At 38.9% G+C, this 22,347-nt stretch overlaps 1 protein-coding gene across 1 annotated transcript in view; it reads left to right on the forward strand.

Moving 5' to 3' along the window:
• The window catches only part of Sptz (Spastizin), a 713,541-nt gene that overhangs the window by 179,206 nt on the left and 511,988 nt on the right, over positions 1–22,347 (forward strand). Inside the window, exons 9-11 of the mRNA XM_067139843.2 lie at positions 6,707–7,465; positions 9,520–9,797; positions 20,323–20,598. Of these exons, the coding sequence (XP_066995944.2) occupies positions 6,707–7,465; positions 9,520–9,797; positions 20,323–20,598 (1,313 nt within the window). The remainder of the gene's footprint in view (positions 1–6,706; positions 7,466–9,519; positions 9,798–20,322; positions 20,599–22,347) is intronic.

Raw genomic sequence — 22,347 nt, forward strand, 5'->3', positions numbered from 1 at the left:
GAAGAAAAAAAAAAAAAAAGTTTCCTTATTTTTAAAGGAGGTTCCAAATGCCAATTTTCATGACTGTAACATCATCAGTTTTTAGATATAAGTATCCACGTAAAAGGTATTCAATCCCATTTTCACTTTTTTTCACCCCCCTTAACAGGATTTTCTGAAAAAAAAAAATACATATTTCTTTATCTTTAAAGAAGATTCCAAATACCAAATTTCACATCTTTTAAACTGTTCAGTTTTTGAGATATAGATACATTTGTTTTAAAAATTCACCCCTTTTTCATCCCCTTTGCTACGGAATATCTAAAATTCCTCCCTTAGTGAGCACCTACATGTTAATATGAATGTATCCCCAAAACTTAATTCCTTTATGTCCAGTAGTTTTGGTTCGGCAATGATGAATCATAATACCAATATAATGGTCCGTTATTGGACAATTCAAATGATGAATCAGTCAGGACAAGCTATTTTATATATGTAGATTAGTTTCAGCAGACTGACAGGTACAAATCTGAGTTGAAACTGAAAAGAGATGGCTTCAGATATCACAAACTTCAGCAAATCGTCACGTTGTAAATTTATCAGTTCCATTTGGCACCTATTGTGAATGTTGTTGACATCCACTGAAAACAGGCTTGCAAAAAGTAGGAACATAGTAGAAAATGTTTCTACATCTTAAAACCTGGGCTCAGACTGTTGACAAAGATTTTTAGAATTTTCACATATTCTTCAGAGAGACTAATTGTCATCGAGAGCGCTTCCTCTGATTGACCTCTCCAGTTCCACACTCACAACGCGGTTTGTCTAGGCAACATTACATTACTCAACTCTTGCCTGATGTAACATGATCTTCATTCAAACACATCACACTGCCTAAAACTGTCTTCTTCCACGAACCTACTACGCTGGCATAGCAGGGGGAGAGGTGATACTCCCACGTGGCGCGTCCCAGGTGGCGGATAGGGGGGTCCTAACTGGCTTGCCGGCGGACTTGAGGGAAATAAAATACCTCTCGCGGACCAAACACATAACTCCCTGTGGGTGGGGGACGCAGACGAAGAATACACACACGGTATCCCCTGCCTGTCGTAAGAGGTGACTAAAAGGGGCGACCAAGGGATGATTGTCTTGCAACCATGAAACTACTTGTAATTAGTACCACCATGCGGAGAACATCATGGGTCGCTTTTACTTGCGTGTAGTACCACTATATTAGGTACCAAATAGGTTTGTGATTAGTAACACACAGGAGCACCGTATGGTCAGCTTTTGCAGTACCTGTGATTAGTACCACCATATGAGCAGGACCATGGGGTGATAGCTACCATGGTTCTGCCTTGCCTATGATTAGTACCCACTATATGAAGAACACCACGCGATAGGGGAAGGTCCCTGTGGTTAGTACTCTTATGTGCTGAACACCATAGGGTTGCGTTGCCTGTAAATGGCGCCTCAATGTGAGAAAAACTATAGGTCTGTAGAATATGTCGAATTTCATAACCTGTGAGTAGTAGCATAATGTGTGGAATACCACGAGTCTCTGCTACTTTTGATTAGTACCGCAGCATGACAGATACCATGGTTCTACATTCCTAGCAATAAGTACTGTTATGAGGGGCCAATAACTTGGATTTTGGACCCCCTTTAGACTGCAAGCATCATCATCGATTCAACGTTATGCTACAGCAGCAGTCCCTTGGTCAGTAATCCTATTGTTTTACGTCTGAATCTGTGAATGTAAAGCATTGCGGGTCGCATCCACTGATTGTTTTAAATTCATCTCTATTCATTCTTCGTCCTCACGTTTTGAATTCTGGTCTGTGGAGAATTTTGGACTTTTAATTTGTCATTCCATTTCGTCTCATTTCGTACCACTAGGGGCCGATGACCTCGATGTTAGGCCCCTTTAAACAGCAAGCATCATCATCATCATCATCATCATCATCATCATCAAAACTGTCTTCATCTGATATTGTGCCATTGAAACAAACTCTGTCGCCTTGGCATATCCGAAAACTGCCAAACCAATAACATTCACAGAACTGCAGGCTTAGTGTGGGATGAGAAGTAAGCTGGGTAAACTTACGGAAGTGGAAGAGATAAAAATACAGGTTGTAGATGACCATGAACACAACACAGAAGGAGTAAAGGAACCCAACAGATCAATATAAGTAATGGAAAAATGAACAAACTAGCAAGAAAATGGAGACGAGGGTGGAACGTATACCTGCATAAACACTATGATAGACACCTTCATTTGCTGCCTTCTTCGCATAGAGTAACTCATTGTTATACAGCCAGCCAAATTTAATGAGGAGAGCATCCTTGACAGGTCCTCCTCCTTGATTTAGGAAGTGTACGATAAGAAAAGCAGTTGAGAAAGGAAAAATGAGTTTAATATACATGGTAGGATAGGAACTCAGGACAAAGGAAAAGAGGGAGCAGGAGAGGGAGAAGTGTGCTCATTTAGCATTCATTTCCACAGTATTGCCAACCAAAGAGGGTGAGACAGTTGGGAAAAAGTAAGAAGTTGAGCTCGGTCTGAACAATAATTACTTCATATATACACGTTTAGTTAATATATTGAAATAAAGAGAAAAAAATAGAAGTGAAAATATATATGATCTTTTTTACAATTTGTTTCACGTCGCACCAACACAGATAGGTCTTTTGGCGGACCTATGGGAGTAATGGAGTCCCACTCCCATTTGACAGGCGAGGGACTCCTTGGAAACAACTTGGCGAATTAAATGGAATTCGATGGGGAGCTACCAATATTAATGGGGCTTGTGGAAGAAGGAAAGTAGAATTGGCTAAGTCAGCAAAGAGGATGCATTTGGATATGCTAGGAGAAAGTGATATTCGCTTAAGAGGAGATAAGGAGGAAGAGATACGAGATTATAAAGTGTACGTGACGGGTGTTAGAAAGGGAAGAGCAGAGTATGGGGTAGGGCTGTTTATCAGGAATACCATTGCACGCAACATAGTTTCTGTTAGGCACATAAATGAGCGAATGATGTGGGTAGATTTGGCAGTTGGGGGAATTAGGAAAAGAATTGTCTCAGTGTATTCACCATGTGAGGGTGCAGATGAGGATGAAGTTGACAAGTTTTATGAAGCATTGAGTGACATCGTAGTCAGGGTCAACAGCAAGGATAGAATAGTGCTAATGGGCGATTTCAATGCAAGAGTTGGAAATAGAACTGAAGGATACGAAAGGGTAATTGATAAATGTGGGGAAGATATGGAAGCTAATGGGAATGGGAAGCATTTGCTGGACTTCTGTGCTAGTATGGGTTTAGCAGTTACAAATACATTCTTCAAGCATAAGGCTAATCACCACTACATATGGGAGACTAGGGGTACCAGATCCATAATAGACTATATCTTAACCAACTTCGAATTCAGGAAGTCTGTTAGATATGTACGAGTTTTCTGGGGATTTTTCGATGATACAGACCACTATCTGATCTGTAGTGAACTAAGTATCTCTTGGCCAAGATTAGAGAAAATGAAATCTGTCTGCAAATGAATAAGGGTAGAAAATCCTCAGGACGAGGAAATTATACAGAAGTACATGGATATGATTAGTGAGAAGTTTCGAACAGTAGACAGTAAGCAGGTTCAGGATATAGAAAGAGAATGGGTGGCATACAGGGATGCTGTATAGAAACAGCAAGAGAATACCTAGTAACAACTGTGTGTAAAGATGGGAAAAAGCGAACATCTTGGTAAAATGATGAAGCTTGTAAACGTAAAAAGAAGGCTTATCAGAAATGGCTCCAAACAAGGGCTGATGCAGACATAGATGAAAGAAACGGAGCGAAACAAATAGTGGTTGAATCCAAAAAGAAGTCGTGGGAAGATTTTGGTAATAACCTGGAAAGGCTACGTCAAGCAGCAGGGAAACCTTTCTGGACATTAATAAAGAATCTTAGGAAGGGAGAGAAAAAGGAAATGAACAGCGTTTTGGGTAATTCAGGTGAACTCATAATAGATTCCAGGGAATCACTGGAGAGGTGGAGGGAATATTTTGAACATCTTCTCAATGTAAAGGAAATCATCATGGTGGTGTTGCAAACAGCCAAGCTCATGGGGAGGAGGAAAATGATGTTGGTGAAATTCTGCTTGAGGAAGTGGAAAGGATAATAAATAAACTCCATTGTCATAAGGCAGCAGGAATAGATGAAAATAGACCTGAAATGGTGAAGTATAGTGGGAAGGCAGGGATGAAATTGCTTCATAGAGTAGTAAAACTAGCGTGGAGTGTTGGTAAGGTACCTACAGGTTGGACAAAAGCAGTAATTGCACCTATCTATAAGCAAGGGAACAGGAAGGATTGCAACAACTATCGAGGTATCTCATTGATTAGTATAACAGGCAAAGTATTCACTGGCATCTTGGAAGGGAGGGTGCAATCAGTTTTTGAGAGGAAGTTGGATGAAAACCAGTGTGGTTTCAGACCGCAGAGGGGCTGTCAGGATCAGATTTTCAGTATGTGCCAGGTAATTGGAAAGTGCTATGAGAGGAATAGACAGCTGTGTCTGCTAGATCTAGAGAGAGCATATGGCAGGGTACCGAGGAAAAAGATGTTGGTCATACCGGGGGACTATGGAATTAAAGGTAGATTATTAAAATGAATCAAAGGTTTTTATGTTGACAGTTGGGCTTCAGTGAGAATTGATAGTAGAATGAGTTCTTGGTTCAGGTTACTTACAGTGGTTAGACAAGGCTGTAATCTTTCACCTTTGCTGTTTGTAGTTTACATGGATCATCTGCTGAAAGGTATAAAGTGGCAGGGAGGGATTCAGTTAGGTGGAAATATAGTAAGCAGTTTGGCCTATGCTGGTGACTTGGTCTTAATGGCAGATTGTGCCGAAAGTCTGCAGTCTAATATCTTGGAACTTGAAAATTGGTGCAATGAGTATGGTATGAAAATTAGCCTTTCGAAGACTAAATTGATGTCAGTAGGTAAGAAATTCAACAGAATTGAATGTCAGATTGGTGATACAAAGCTGGAACAGGTGGATAATTTCAAGTATTTAGGTTGTGTGTTCTCCCAGGATGGTATTATAAGTGAGATTGAATCAAGATGTAGTAAAGCTAATGCAGTGAGCTCACAGTTGCGATCAACAGTATTCTGTGAGAAGGAAGTCAGCTCCCGGACGAAACTATCTTTACATCGGTCTGATTTCAGACCAACTTTGCTTTACGGGAGCAAAAGCTGGGTGGACTCAGGATATCTTATTCATAAGTAACAGACATGAAAGTAGCATAAATTATTGTTGGTACAAACAGGTGGGAACAATAGCAGGAGGGTACTTGGAATGAGGGGGTAAAGGCTGAGTTAGGAATGAACTCGATAGATGAAGCTGTACGCATATACCAGCTTCAGTTGTGGGGCCATGTGAGGCGAATGGAGGCGGATAGGTTATCTAGGAGAATAATGGACTCTGTTATAGAGGGTAAGAGAAGTAGAGGGAGACCAAGATGACAATGGTTAGACTCAGTTTCTGACGATTTAAAGATAAGAGGTATAGAACTAAATGAGGCCACAGCACTAGTTGCAAATCGAGGATTGTGGCGACGTTTAGTAAATTCGCAGGGGCTTGCAGACGAATGCTGGAAGGCATAAGTCTATAATGATAATGTAAGTATATATGACAATCTCATACTTCACTCTGCTAGGAACTTTTTTGAATTTGATAAGCATGCTGCTTGTGCCTCTTATTGGATATCTAAGATGATGGTACAACTTCTGTTAGTCTGTAATAGAAAATAAGTTAAGTAATTAACATGCTATAGCATTGCTCAATCATTATTGGTTTTCTGAGTAGGGACTGTCTAACCACGGCGGTGAAGTCGTTCTCAGTTTACCCTAAAGGCCATGGGTTCACTTCCCCCTCAGGATGTTAAAATATTTAGAAACAGCATTTCCACTTCTCGAGGGCCACATGACATGGCAGTTCACTCAACCTACACCAAAAAATGAGTACCAGATTAACTACTGTGTGCTAGGGCAGTGGGGAATAGAGCTAACCACCCTGTCTTGCTTAGTGCATAGGTTGCTATTTTTTTTTTTCTTTTGCTGTGCACAATTGTACCCAGGAGGAGTTTGTTGCGGTTGTTATTGCTGCAGGCATAGTGATGATCCAGTTTGCTAAATCACTTCAAATAAACTACAGAAAACAGGCAGTTAACACCAGGACACAGTGCACCAGCATGGAAAGATAGAGAGAGGTAGGGGTAGGTCAGTCTCTCTCTCTCTCTCTTTTTCTCTCTCTCTCATTAATCCTTGGACTGGTCTGATCCAGTTTTCCAACCCATGCCACCTTACTGTATCTCACCCCATTCTTCCAAGTAATCTACATACTAACTGTCCCACTACAGACTGCCCAGCCATCCAGATTCAACATACTAAGCTAACTCTCACAGAAAGCATGACAATACTGAGAGCGTTGTAGTAAAACCATGCAATATCGGGATGGTCCAAGTGCATTTCACATTTCACTGTTGTCAGCTTCCCATACGATGTTGACCAAATAATACTAGGTGAGGACTAGGGAGCGAAGTGCTGAGGGAAACATGCATGGATAGTAAGATCTAATGTATAGATCTAGTTTTATTTTATGAGTTGTATCCAGGGTTTACTGCCTGTAAGAGGCCCGTGGTGTATTTCTAATATTAATCTTGTTTCCTGTTGTTGCAGAATAGAGCTGTTGGAAAATATATTTTCTCTACTCTTCCTTCGTCATGAGAATTTCCAAGAAGAATATTCGTCAGATAGTGGTGCAGAGGATGACGATGATGACAGAATACTAGAGAGTTGGGTGTGTAGTCTGAGTTCTGACAGCTCAGGAAGAACAGCTTCACAACATACATCTGTGTTGTCGGCATACTCGTTAATTGAAGATCAGTCATCGACATCGGTTTCTGGAGAATTTTCAAGGAACCCTGCAGATATGGGCAGAGTTATTCTTTCCAGTAAGCCTTCAGTTCTCTCTAGAACTGTTGGTGATACTGTGCCTGAACATCTTGTCACTAATGAGCTCCTTGGCTCTGTAAGTGAAACCAATGTGCCAAAGGGTAATTCAAAAGTATCACCTGATTTTAAGCAGCTACATGGGCCTGGAGGTCCCATTGCTGTAAGTGATTCCTCATCTCCTAATAAGGCTGAATCAAAATTACCATCTTTCTCTTTGAAGACAGAGGATGAGAATCCTTATCAAAGCTTGGACCTGGAGGACATGAAAGTCGGCCATGAAAAAATAGTCAAAAGTGGAAATTTTCATGGATTTCTGTGTGGTGTAAATGTGGTCCGTGACCTTCTACATTGCCTTAAAGAATGTGTTATTAATACTAGTGGAACATTCTATAGTGTACATGCTTCTAGTGAAACACATCATCTTCACAGTGATGAGATCCCATCTTCAATATCTGTGGATTCCCTTCAACTGCGTTTGAACAGGTAACCAACATAAGTTGGCGTGGTGCTTATTAGTTTATACGGTGAGTTTCTCTCATTGGTTGACTGGAAGGCGCGTCCAGCTTATCTGCCTTCCGCTGACCCGTCACACCCCACTCTGCAGCATAACAACAATGACAGCACTTTGCTCATTTTATCCGTGCATGGTATGAGATAACAATTAAAATTAAGAAAATAAGAATTCAGAAAATTAGTAATTAACAAGTAAGAAAATATGCTTGTACCTTATGTGAGAAGATGTTGGAAATATTCTCCTCCTGCATCCGCACTTTTCTGGCATTACCTTGGGATACTGCAACTTACACGCCAAGTTCGTCTTCCGTTACTGAGGCTATTTCTCTCCGGATATGTTCTTTCAGTTTGTCCAACATGTGAGGGTTTCCTGCATAAACTTTATTTTTTAAGCTCCCCTGTAAATAAAAGTCACAAGCAGTTAAATCTGGGGACCATGACAGCCATAAGTCCATACTAATAACACAGTCTTGAAAAATTTCCTCGAAATTTTGTGTGTCATTAGCTGTATGCGTGGTGGCAGAGTCTTGCTGAAAATATCCATTTCAACTGTCAGTGTCAGTCAGTCAGACAAAAAATTGTTTTAGTTTATTATCCCTGTATCTTTGTGCATAAATTGTGCCCTGAATATAATTCTGTATCCATTCACTGCGCACCATACTCTGATCCATTCGTCATGTAGAGGAATTTTGTATATGCAGTGGGGGTTTTCTGTACGTCAGTATCTGTTATTCTGCATCGAAACATGCCTGTGGAAATGGAACTATACTTCGTCAGAGAAAAATATTAAGTGTGGATCAATTATATCATCATGAATGTTTTGCAACATCCAATTACAAAATCAGTCAATCACCATCAATCAATCAATCACTACTGATCTGCATTTAGGGCAGTCGCCCAGGTGGCAGATTCCCTATCTGTTGTTTTCCTAGCCTTTTTTAAATGATCGCAAAGAAATTGGAAAATTATTTAACATCTCCCTTGGTAAGTTATTCCTATCCCTAACTCCCCTTCCTTGCTCCAATTTGTCCTCTTGAATTCCAACTTTATCTTCATATTGTGATCTTTCCTACTTTTAAAGACACCACTCAAACTTATTCGTCTACTGATGTCCTCCCACGCCATCTCTCCACTGACAGCTCGGAACATACCACTTAATCTATAATCTATCAGCTTCATTGTCCGTATTGATAATTTAAGAACACAAGTATGAAGGATGAGCCCTCCACCCAATCAACACTTCATTTACAAAATGTTTAAAACCATCTACATTAAAACAGTACCGGCTTCAACCCGCAAACAGCATTCCTACTTATCACGATCACGTGGATGTAGTTCAGATTTCAATTTTAACATATTTGTAGGCTGCCATGCTGAGGTCTTCGAAACCCTGGCTTCTTGTCCAAATCTTGCTTCTTATCGAGTAAAGAACCAGTTCCTCTCAATTTGTTTAAGAGTTTCTGCACAGTCTCTCTATGTGGAGGGTGAACACCTGCAAATTATGTTACATATCACCCAACAACTTCCCTGCAAGACTCTGTTTTCACATAATTATCATACATAAATACCCTTTCCTCTACCGTGTACACATCTGGAGGCTTTATGAGAATTACACCCTGAAGTAACACTTCACAACTCGAGAACACTTGAAGTGACAGATCAACACGTAATACACGGTCTAAGCACGGACCTGAACTGCAAAGAGCGGGCATTCCCGTGCTGTCGCTGTGCTGTGTAACGGGAAGTGGTGAGTCAATAGGAGGCAGATAAGCTGGGCACGCCTGCCAGCCAACTGATATGAGAAACTCACTGTAGTTATTTGTAGTCAGTATTTCTAAAACTAGAAATGTCTTTCATGTATTTTTAAATGTCATTTCCAATAATAATACTACTATAGACATTGTAAGTTGAATTTAAAGTTTCTCACATTACGAGGAGAGAAGATTAAAAAACATAGATATATTTTTACCAGTGTTGGTACTGACTTAAATTTTGAACTGTTGTATTGTTCCTATGCCTTCCAGATTGTCGCAGTGTGTGAATGAATCCTCATGGCGGTTACAGCTACTGGCTGACGTGGACTTTGTGAAACATATAGGTCAGTTACATCATCTGCAAACATCAGAGTGTGATTACTTTTCACTGACTTGGCAGTATTCTGCTGAAGAGTGTGAAAGCGAGAGTGAAGACGAGAGTGAGGTGAAGGAGGCTGGTGAGACTCCTGCTAGGACTATGTCTCTGAGAAGAAGCAAATCAGAAACTGAAAAGTCAATTGAATCAGGATCAGAGTCTACGCCAACAGGTAAATCCAGAGGCATCATCATCATCATCATCATCCATTTCCCTTGTCCAGCTCCCACTGGGTTGGGATGTTTATGCCACATTTCTGTCTTCCTCTATCCACCCATCATTGTTCCTCCTTAACTCTGTTCCAGTCCAGGTTTCTTCTAATTATACTATTCGTGATTGTTTTTGACCATCAATCACTGATATCCATTGATGGCAGTCACCCAGGTGGCAGATTCCAATCAGTTGTTTAGCTGGTCTTTTCCTAAATAATTTCAAAGAAGTTGGAAATTTATTGAATATCTCCCTTGGTAAATTAATACAATCCCCAACTACTCTTCCTACAAACGAATATTTGCCCCAAATTGTCCACTAGAATTCCAACTTTATGATCGTATTATGATCTTTCGTACCTTTTAAGAACTTTATTCATACTTATGTATCTTCTAATTTCATCATACAGAAACGTTGGAAGGAAATGATTCTGGTTCCACCTTGTTTTGTACCATTCAGGTTCTTAAAACCTTTACATTGTTATTATTAACATTAATAAATTACAACCAGGCGAGTTGGCCATGCGGTTAGGGGCGCGTAGATGTGAGCTTGTGTCCGGGAGATAGTAGGTTCGAATCCCACTGTCGGCAGCCCTGAAGATGGTTTTCCGTTTTCACACCAGGCAAATGCTGGGGCTGTACCTTAGTTAAGGCCACGGCTGCTTCCTTCCAACTCCTAGCCCTTTCCTCTCCCATCGTCGCCATAAGACCTATCTATGTCGGTGTAACGTAAAGCCACTAGCAAAAAAAAAAAAAAAAGAAAAAAATTCAACATTTTTGTACATGTTTCATCCTTGTTTATAGGTCTTCTTCAGCCATTACACTTCAGAAAATATATTGATACACAATTAAGAATTAAAAAAAAAAGCATGAGACATTGCAAATAAAAAAATAATTTGCCATTCACTTTGCAAGTAAATAAACTGGTTCTTAAGGTTCTCATCGTTAATCCTCTATGTAGTAATGCACTCTTATTTACTGAAAGGAAAACCCTTTCCGGTGTGTACTTGCGGCGATCATCTTACCATGGTACACATCCTTACGGAGTGCGTGGATCTGACCAATCTGCGCTGTAGTCTAAAACTCCCGGGTACCATCTCCCTCATCCTACGAGATGACAAGCAGTCGACAGACCTCGTCATCTGTTTCATAGGGGATAGTGGTTTGTTTTATCGTATATAAGCATAGTGTTTCATTATAGTCTTTATATTATTGTTTACTATGTTTTATTCTATTGATTCTGATTTAGTTTGTCTTTGTATATTTTAGTGTGTTTTTTAAGTATTAATTTGCATGACATATTATTGAATTTTAAGGCAGTGTTTTATTCTAGCCTAATCTATCATTTTAGAAAATAAGGCATTGTGAATTAGATCCACTGATTATTTTAAACTCGCAGTCAATTTTCATCTTCATTTGTTCCAAGTTCTAGTCAGTGGATACATGTTAACATTTCAATTATCATAGCATGTCCTCTATCTCGTACCATTAGGTGCCGATGACCTAAATGTTAGGCCCCTTTAAACAACAATCATCATCATCATCATCATCATCATCATCATCATCATCATCAAGCCTCGATGTCTTTGGGGAAAAGTACATCATTGCATTTACTGAAGAGATGCCCTACAGGGGCACATGAAGGAATACCTGTGTTAATTTTAAGAATATATTTAGTATAAGGATGATGTCTTTGGAAGTACTAGAGAGATAAGAAAGTACCTCATCCAGAACTGATGAAGTTACCGGTTCTCCTGTACTGAGCAAATTTCTGTGCGGTTTGGGTCACATAGCTATCAGCTTGCATTTGGGAGATAGTGGGTTCGAACCCCACTGTCGACAGCCGTGAAGTTGGTTTTCCTTAGTTTCCCATTTTTACACAGGGCAGTTGCCGAGACTGAACCTTAATTAAGGCCACGGCCGCTTCCTTCCAACTCCTAGGCCTTTCCTATCCCATCGTCGCCATAAGACCTATCTGTGTCGGTGCGACGTAAAGCCACTAGCAAAAAAAAAAAAAGCATAATGCCTCACATACTCTAATCCTCTGAGTTTTATTTTCTAGAAATGTAGCCACCCACTCTTTTGTCTAGTCCAGTTGCAGAATAACTTTTCCTAAACCCCAACTGCTTTGTATCAAACCAGTTAGTAATTTTGCAAACATGTCTAATCAGAAATACTGCTTTGCCACCGCTCATGTGCAACACATGTCAAGCTGATTGGCCTGTAATTATAAGCTTTATGTTTATCAACCTGTCCTATGTACACGGTTACCTATAACAACTCTCCATTCATTTGGTATAGCTCCTTCATGTAAACTTATATAATGAGTACTTCAGATATAGTACTACATCCCAACAATTTTCACACCACACCATTTTCATACCTATAGTATATCCCCAGAAAACTTATCAATTCCAGCCAAGCACTTATTTAGAAATGTATCTTGGGGGAGGTCCAGCATCATTTGCAGAGAGTTGATATTTTGCCTAAGTTTCCTGAACTCTGAATATTTATCTTCTAACTTCTGGAAGTGTTATACAAGATTTACAGGGATGTAATAGGACATTCAAATTACTATTGAATGAGCATTGCTGAATAATCTATATATATAAAATACGAGTTTTGTCTGTACATTGCTCAGAATTTGAAAAGAATGCTATTTTTGTATCGGTCATGTTCACAATAACAAGAAAATGCATTTTTTACATTTCCGTAATTTCTGTCTGTCTGTCTGTCTGTCTGTATGTATGTACACGCATCACGAGAAAACGGTTGAAGAGAATTTAATGAAAATCGGAATGTAAAGTCGGGTGATGAACCGCTACAATCTAGGCTGTAAATTATTTTAATCACGCTGAGTGAAATGGTAGTTTAGGGGAAGCCTGAAATTTAATTCTCAAATATTTATGTTATTATTGGTCGTGTCTTAATGAAAATCGGTAGACAAACATGTGAAATAAGTCGCTACAATATAGGCTATACACGCTGAGAAACTTGGTAGTTTAGGGGTAGGCCTAAAATTTAATTGTCAAATAATTATTCTATTAGTGGTCGTATCTTCACAAAAATTGGTGTGCGAAGTCGGGGAATAGGTCGCTATAATCTAGGCTATCGATAATGTTATTCACATTGAGTGAAATGGTAGTTTAGGGGAAGGCCTGAAATGTAATCTATATATATAAAATAAGAGTTTTGTCTGTACATTGCTCAGAATTTGAAAAGAATGCTATTTTTGTATCGGTCATGTTCACAATAACAAGAAAATGCATTTTTTACATTTCCGTAATTTCTGTCTGTCTGTCTGTCTGTATGTATGTATATATGTACACGCATCACGAGAAAACGGCTGAAGAGAATTTAATGAAAATCGGAATGTACAGTCGGATGTTGAACCGCTACTATCTAGGCTATAAATTATTTTAATCGCGCTGAGCGAAATAGTAGTTTAGGGAAGGCCTGAAATTTAATTCTAAAATATTTATGTTATTAGTGGTCGTGTCTTAATGAAAATCGGTAGACAAAGATGGGAAATAAGTCGCCACAATATAGGCTATACACGCTGAGAATAATGGTAGTTTAGGGGAAGGCCTAAAATTTAATTGTCAAATATTTATTGTATTAGTGGTCTTATCTTCACGAAAATTAGTATGCAAAGTCGGGGAATAGGTCGCTATAATCTAGGCTATCAATAATGTTATTCACACTGAGTGAAATGGTAGTTTAGGGGAAGGCCTGAAATGTAATCTATATACAGAGTGAAGCGAAATTCGCGCACTCGGGCGTCGCAGTGCGACTCCCTACATGCCAGCAATAAAAAATGTCTTTCACAAAAGTTCGTCCTGCGAGTATATCAGGCAGAGAAAGGACGTTGAATAGTGGCAATCTGCCAACACTGTAACCACATGTACGGTAAGTACCTCTGTCAGCATCATATATCCGTGGTGAGCAGTTGGTGCATTGGATAGGGTTTTGGGTTGGCATGCAGGTGGTAGAGGGTTCGATCCTGGGTTAAGGCGCAATTTTTTGTTTAATAATTTCCATCGGACATTACATACTGTAATACAGCAATACCTTAGGTCTCATGTATCCTACATTTACAACATTTTGTAACGCTGAACACAACAAATACCTTGCTAGGCCTACTGGTAACGTAAGCCCTTACGAAATACAATGGACTTGAACGAGGTAAGAATAACAGTTGCTGCTAATCTATGAGATCGTTGGAGGACGGTAGAAAGAAAACAGGTTTCGCATTTAGTATATGAATTTGTGCGAATAAATTCACGCCCACGACGTGGAAAGGACGTCTTTCAAAGCTGACCAAGGGAAACGATTGTTCGTCCATTTGTAGGATCGTAGTATGTAAGTGCAAAGGGTTTCTAGAGGACCCGCTGCAATGGCTGTTGACGATTAAGTTGCCAGATACCATACCACCTGGACTACATTTATGAAATAAAAAAAATACGCTTCAACCCAGGATCGACCCCTCGACCTCCTGAATGCTAACCCAAAACTGTAACCACTGCACCAACTGTACAGCAAAAGAGTACGTGCTGACAGAGGTAGTTACCCTACATGTGGTTACAGTGTTGCCAGATTGCCACTCTTCAACGCCCTTTTTCTGCCGGATATACTCGAAGGACGAACTTTTGTGAGAGACATTTTTTTATTGCTGGCATGTGAGCAGTTGCGCTGCGACGCCTGAGTGCGCGAATTTCGCTTCATCCTGTATATAAAATAAGAGTTTTATCTGTACATTGTTTATAATTTGAAAATAATGGTATTTCTGTATCGGTCATGTTCACAGTAGCAAGAAAATGCATTTTTTACTTTTCCGTAATTTCTGTCTGTCTGTTTGTCTGTCTGTCTGTACACGCATCACGAGAAAACGGCTGAAGAGAATTTAATGAAAATCGGAATGTAAAGTCGGGTGATTAACCGCTACAATCTAGGCTATAAATTATTTTGATCACGCTGAGTGAAATGATAGTTCAGGGGAAGGCCTGAAATTTAATTCTCAAATATTTATGTTATTAGTGGTCGTGCCTTAATGAAAATCAGTAGACAAACATTGGAAATAAGTCGCTACAATATAGGCTATACATGCTGAGAAAAATGGTAGTTTAGGGGAAGGCCTAAAATTTAATTGTCAAACATTTATTGTATTAGTGGTCGTATCTTCTCGAAAATTTTTATGCAAAGTCTGGGAATAGGTCACTATAATCTAGGCTATCAATAATGTAATTCACACTGAGTGAAATGGTAGTTTAGGGGAAGGCCTGAAATGTAATCTATATATAAAATAAGTGTTTTGCCTGTACATTGCTCAGAATTTGAAATGAATGGTATTTCTGTATCTGTCATGTCTACAGTAACAAGGAAATGCATTTTTTTACTTTCTCGTAATTTCTGTCTGTCCATCTATATGTATGTATGTACACGCATCAAGAGGAAACGGATGAAGAGAATTTAATGAAAATCGTCATGTAATGTCGGGTGATGATCCACTACAATCTAGGTTATAAATTATTTTATTCACGCTGAGTGAAATGGTAGTTTAGGGGAAGGCCTGAAATGTAATTCTCAAATAAGTTATTTATGTCATTAGTGGTCGTATAGATAAATCTATATATATCAATCTCACAGCTGCGCGCCCCTAACCACACGGCCAACTCGCCTGGTCGTACCGACTGAAACAGCCTGCCTGTATATTGGCGGGAAGTAGCATGTCATTCCTCTGGTTCATACATTTTCTGATATATCTGGTTTGTAACACATTGGTTCATCATAGTATTCGAGCTATTCAATCCCTACTCGGAGGCACTGATTGGAATGAGTAGTGTGCATGTTTAACGGAATAATGACAGAGGAGTGTTCACGGCAGTCTGCGACCTGGTTATTCGAGCTCTGGAACTTCGGACTCTTAGATCGGCACCGTAGTACTGTTCGTTGAAAGTGAGAAAGTTTGCGGTGTTTCATTTGATCGAGTATTTTATATGATAACATTGCTTTCAATCGCTACATTCCTACTGACGTTTTTGTAATGACCTATGTTGGATTAAGTTAGGAAAACCACCAAGTCAGTCTTTCTGAGAATCCCGTAGCGAAGCACGGGTACATCAGCTAGTAATAATAATAATAATAATAATAATAAATATGCTTTTGCTGGCAGGACCTAGTGTTTACAGTGCACTTTGTCTTCTGGTATGGGCTAGAGCAATATTGTTACTTTCATTGATCTGTCTCAGCTTTATGCTTGGCTTTGACAAAATGAAAGTGACTAAGGTACGAGTGATGCTAGTAATGCCATTGCTTATGCAGCCAGTCCCTGTTATGAATGGTGTGAAAATGTTGCTCATAGGGTCAGTTGGTGCATGCATTTCAGTGGGCTTGGCAGATTGATACGTAATAGCAACTTCTGACCCTGTGAGGAAAGCAACGGGAAACTACCTCACTCCTCATTTCCCTAGTATGCCTCTTCAGTGATGCCTAGGCCATCTATGACAGCTGATGGCAGAACTGTTGAGGATCCAACCAGCCTTCGGGCTGAGGACTAAACAAACAACAAAATAATAATAATAATAATAATAATAATAATAATAATAATAATAATAATAATAATAATAATGTAGTTGTGGTAAAGGATTTAAATATGACTATTTGTTATTTGCATATAACCATCTGAATAACAAACAAAAAGTATACTCTCTAACTCTTGTCCAACTCACTGTAGAAGTTTATAAGAATTTATAAGTTGCTGTGTAAATTAAATGTTTATTATAGGTTTTAAGTTTTATATCTTATTTTATTTTACATGCAGCTTCACCTCTAGCTGACGTTGATCAGCTACTGACTTAAGGTTGCAACACATATTACTCGCAAACAGGCCTGTACCACAATTTCAAAAGACTGAGGTTTCTTATTTCCACACCAGGCAAATGTTGGGGCTGTACCTTAAATTAAGGGCACAGCCACTTCCATTCCACTCCTGTCCCATTGTTGCCATAAGAACTGTCTGTGTCAGTGTGACATAAAGCAAATTGTAAAAAGAAGAGACTGAGGATATTTCAATACTTCATCAGTATTAGTTACCTCCTCTACCTCTCGGTTCACTCAGAAGGACATGGTTTCAATTAACCGTCAGGAAGTCGAAAAATTTAAGAAATGAGATTTCCGTTTCTGGAGTTGCACATGGCCCTGAGGTTCAGACAGCCTTATACAAAAAAAGTGAGTACCAGGTTAATTCCTTGAGGCAAAGGCAACCTGATGTTGAGCTAACCAAAACATGGTGAGGTAAACATATTCAGTTGTTAGGGATCCACCAATTCAATACACTATTTAATCAGATAAAAGACATCTCCTGACAGACATTACCAGTACATGTTTCATCCACCTAGTGGACATCTTCAGTTATATAAGTACTAAACCATTATTACATTTAGATTATCAAAAAGAGAACACTGGGAATTAAAATATCCATAGGGTAACTAATGCATGATCCATTAAAATTGTAGAATGAACCACCAAATTAAAATACATGAAATAGAAAGTACATTTATTGAGTCATAAAAATATCAATTTTTTTTGCGTGGCAAACCAATCACATGAAAATCTTAAAATTGTTCGTTGATATGTTAATACACAATGTCATGGTGTAATGGGAAACCAAATTAAATGTGTCTCGTGTAACAAAGTTTGCATAAGAAACATTCAAATTAGGGGTAAATATCCTCCTTTAGCGTGGATCAGTAGATGACTGAAAGTAAGTACTGGGCTGTTAAACCATTTTATAGTAATTAACACCTACTTCTATCTTATATTGTGGTGGGCCTGTGGTTATCGGTTTGCAAGATCTTAAAGGTTAAAAGGTTCAATGGTCCCCGTTTGAAGCCCACTTCACGCTATAGGAGGATGTTTATCCCTAATTTGAATGTTTCTTATGCACACTTTGTTACATGAGACACGTTTAATTTGGTTTCCCATTACATCATGACATTGTGTATTAACATATCAACGAACAATTTTAAGACTTTCATGTGATTGGTTTGCCATGAAAAAAATATTTGATGCTTTTATGACTCGATAGATGTACTTTCTGTTTCATGTATTTTAATTTGTTGGTTCATTCCACAGTTTTAATGGGTCATGCATTAGTTATCCTACAGATATTTTAATTCCCATTGTTCTCTTATTAATAATCTAAATGTAATAATGGTTTAGTATGTATGTTATGTAGCTGAAGATGTCCACTAGGTGGATGAAACATGTATTGATAATTTCTGTCGGGTGATGTCTTTTATCTGATTAAATAGTGTATTGAATTGGTGGATCCTTAACAATTGTATATGTTTAGTGATGTCAATACAGAACCAATATGAAACTTTTAGCATGTAAGTGCTGAGGTTATGGATAGCGGAAGCCTTTACCTTCCACCCCTCCAAGGACCTTTATGCCCTGTGTGTAGATATCTTTGTTTAGCTTTTTTACCTCCTCTACCTGGACATTATCCTTATATCCAAAAGTCTTTACATACTGCTGACTGAATATTTCTCCCTTCTATAAATCCTCACATATACACTCCCCTTGTTCATTAATGATTCTTCGAATGTCCTTCTTGGAACATGTTTCTGCCTTTAAGTATCTATTCATAGCCTTCCATTTTTCACTGAAATTCATCATCATCATCATCATCATCATCATCATCATCATCATCATCATCATTTCCCTTTATCCAGCTGTAGCCGGGTAGGGGCAAATATGGTTCCTCTCCACTTTCTTCGCTCTTTCTACCACTCCTCCTTCAACACTGTGTCCCAGTCCAGGTTTCTTTCTATAATACTGCATTGGATTGTCTCCTTCCTTCCATCTCAATCGTGGTCGTCCACTGCCTCTCCTTCCTTGCATTTGCATTTCCATCACCTTTTTTTGGCATTCTTTCATCACTCATTCACTTTATGTGCCCAAACCATCTTAGTTGGCTCTTCTCTATTTTATCATTAATTTTTTCCACTCGAATTTCTTTCTGGATTTTCTCATTCCTTACATTGTCTCTTCTACTCTTCTGTATCATACTCCTCAAGAACTTCATTTCGGCTGCCTGTATTAGACTCATCCTTCTTTGTCATTGTCCAAGTTTCTGCTCCGTAAGTTGTTATGGGTATGTAATACATCCTGTGCATAGTTTCCTTTGCTCCCATTGGCACATCTTTGTCCCATAACATGTTTCTTACACTATGATAGAAGCAGCTTCCAGTTTGAATCCTCTTACTAATCCCAGCATCCAGTCGAGCATTCTCCATTAATTCACTCCACAGGTATTTGAACGTCTCCTCTACTTCCAGAGGCTTGTCTGCAAGTCTAATCTGACCTTTCCCTTCTTTCTCCCCTCTAGTCATAACAAGAGTTTTACTCTTTTCTATACTTATTTTCAATCCACACTCTTCGATCTTACCACTCACCACATTCAACTGTTCTTGAACCTTCATGTCCTCTTCTCTCCAAATCACAATATCATCTGCAAATAACATGTTCATTTCTCTTCCCCGATATGTTGCGTTTGCTGTTCTCATGATGTCATCCATTACTTTTGTGAACAGGATTGGTGATAGAATACTTCCCTGTCTCAGGCCACTAGTTATTTTGAACCAACTTGTCCTGCCAACTTGTGTTTGCACGTAACTACAACATTCCTTGTACATTTCCATGATCATATTTATTAATCCCTGTCCGATTCCTTTTTGCACCAGACTGTCCCAATCTTTAGTCCTGGGGACACTGTCATATGCCTTTTCAATGTCAATGAATGTCATCACCATATCATTCCCGTACTCCCATTGCTTTTCCATTAGTTGTCTCATAATGAAAATGGGCTCTATTCTTGACCTTCCACTTCTGAAACCAAACTGATTTTTCTGTATCTGATATTCAACCACCGGGCGAGTTGGCCGTGCGCGTAGAGGCGCGCGGCTGTGAGCTTGCATCCGGGAGATAGTAGGTTCGAATCCTACTATCGGCAGCCCTGAAGATGGTTTTCCGTGGTTTCCCATTTTCACACCAGGCAAATGCTGGGGCTGTACCTTCATTAAGGCCACGGCCGCTTCCTTACAACTCCTAGGCCTTTCCTATCCCATCGTCGCCAAAAGACCTATCTGTGTCGGTGCGACGTAAAGCAACTAGAATAATAATAATAATGATATTCAACCCTCGACCTAATCCTACTTTCCAGTATCCTTTCCATTATCTTAGCAACATGGGATATTAGAGTAATTCCCCTGTAGTTCTTCAATACTTTCTTATTGCCTTTCTTGAAAATTGGGATGATTATTCCTTTTTGCCAATCCTCAGAGACCTCCTTATGCTCCCAGACATTCCTGAGAACTCGATATGTCCACTGCAGGCCTACAACTCCAGCTGCCTTTATCATCTCCACTGAAATTTCATCTATCCAGCAGTTTTTCCATTCTTCATCTTTCTTTATTCAACACTTAGAGAATGATTGTGACGATTTATCTCCTCAGAAATCCAAAGATGAGTGGTTTGATACAGGTGAAGGTGAATCTGATAGTGAAAGTGGTTCAAAGAATGAGAATGAAGAACAAGATGAACAACATGATGAATTGGATGAAGACAATGTGCTAGACATGTTTCAGCCTTTCCCACCGAGTGGTGATTCACGTCAGAAATTTGTATTTTCTGGTGCTAGTGGTGCAAATGTGGACTTCGACGATGAATCCAATGTGTTGGAATATTTTGAACAGTTCATAGGTGATGATGTGTGTGCTAAACAGTTTTTAGAAGCCCATCCGATCTTGAAACAATGGTCACGAGCGAGAGATTGGGTGGATGTATAGACAAGAAAAGTGTTCCACCGATCAATACTTATTTATTGTAAATGGATTTTACACTAGTACCAGTTTCGGCCTTTCATGGCCATCATCAGCTAGTTCATAATTATATTAGAGCCATTAGAGAAAATCACAAAGATGTTATGTTAGATCATCTGGATGTCTAATGGGGAATAGATATAAAATATATTACAGTAGTGTGAGGTTAAAATATCTGTGATCAAAGGTGGTGGTGAAAGTTACGATAAACTAAAACCTATTGAGTGTACATTGGACATGAGTACATTAAACTCATTAAAACGTATAGGCCACAGTATAAAACACTTAAAAATTTTTAAACACATTAAAATATGGTGTATATAATATATATATATATATATATATATATAGATATGTTAAAACGCTTATTAAAATTTGAGTTCGTATTGTGTGGATTTCATTCTTCAATCTTCTTTGTGGTTCTTGTGCTTCTGTATCATGTTTATTTAGTTGTATAAGGTGAACTTCGAAATTGTCCTATGGCTGATGTACGTCATATTGATACATGGTAAGAACCCTTGTCATGAACATTTTTTTTGAGTACTATGTAATCCAACTCTTGATGTACTTCAGTAAGTTTTTTATGATAAACTGCAAGGCTTGAGTTTAAATTTAGGAGCTGTTGGTGGCGACACCTCTCTCGTCTATGTTCGTTATGTGGTTGTTATCTGTAAAGATAAGCTAATATAAGTATAGTGTGCATATGAAGGAATGCCCGGTGTATGTATGAAAATGAAGAGAGTACTTACTATTGTTGTTGTGGAGGTCGTGTACCGATATGTTTGGAGACTTGCTGTGTTCTGCTACGAGTGCATCTGGAGCTCATGTTAGCTGTGGAGAGGGATGTAGGTGGAGGGGAAGGAGAAGTGGCTATTGTGGAGGTAGGGGCAGGGTCAGGCTTGTGATTCGTCGATTTGTTAGGGCGTGTGTTTACTATTTTGAGATAGTCGTTCTTTAATGCAGGAATGGCTTTATCAAAGATGATGCTAGTTTTCTCTGTAATGTCGTTAATGTTATGATTGGGATTAGCGTATTGGTCCAGAGAAATATAGAAATCTTCGGTTATGTTGAGCAGGGGGCCCTTGTAGTTCATGTTTAATATCGTCATATCGTTATTGATGTCTGTGAAACTATGCTTAGATTCTTCTACATGTTGGCCTATTGATGAGAAATGGTTGTGTTTTACTGCATTTATATGTTCATTGTAGCGGATGGTGAAGTTTCTGCCTGTTTGTCCAATATAACTCGTGTCACAGTTGTTACATTTGATACGGTAGACACGTGATTGGTTGTATTTATTATTATTATTGCCGGTTTGGTATTGTGTATAGTGTTGGTGTTGTTGTGTGTGGTTTTGAATGCTATTTTCAGGTTGTGCTTCTTAAAAATATTAGTTATAGTATATATATGGGTGTTGTTGAAGGTAAATAGAGCTTAATCTTTTTGGGTTTGGCTGTTTTAGTTAATTTGGTTTTAGGTTGGGATTTTATTTTGTGAATGATTTTGTTGACTATTTCTTTGCTCTCTCCGTTATGTTTGGCTATGTCGTGGATTAATTTTAATTCATTATTTTGAACTTCTATTGTCATTGGGATATTAAAAGCTCTATATATCATGCTATAATAGGCTG

Source organism: Anabrus simplex, chromosome 2 (assembly GCF_040414725.1).
Source record: "Anabrus simplex isolate iqAnaSimp1 chromosome 2, ASM4041472v1, whole genome shotgun sequence".
Taxonomy (NCBI): Eukaryota; Metazoa; Arthropoda; class Insecta; order Orthoptera; family Tettigoniidae; genus Anabrus; species Anabrus simplex.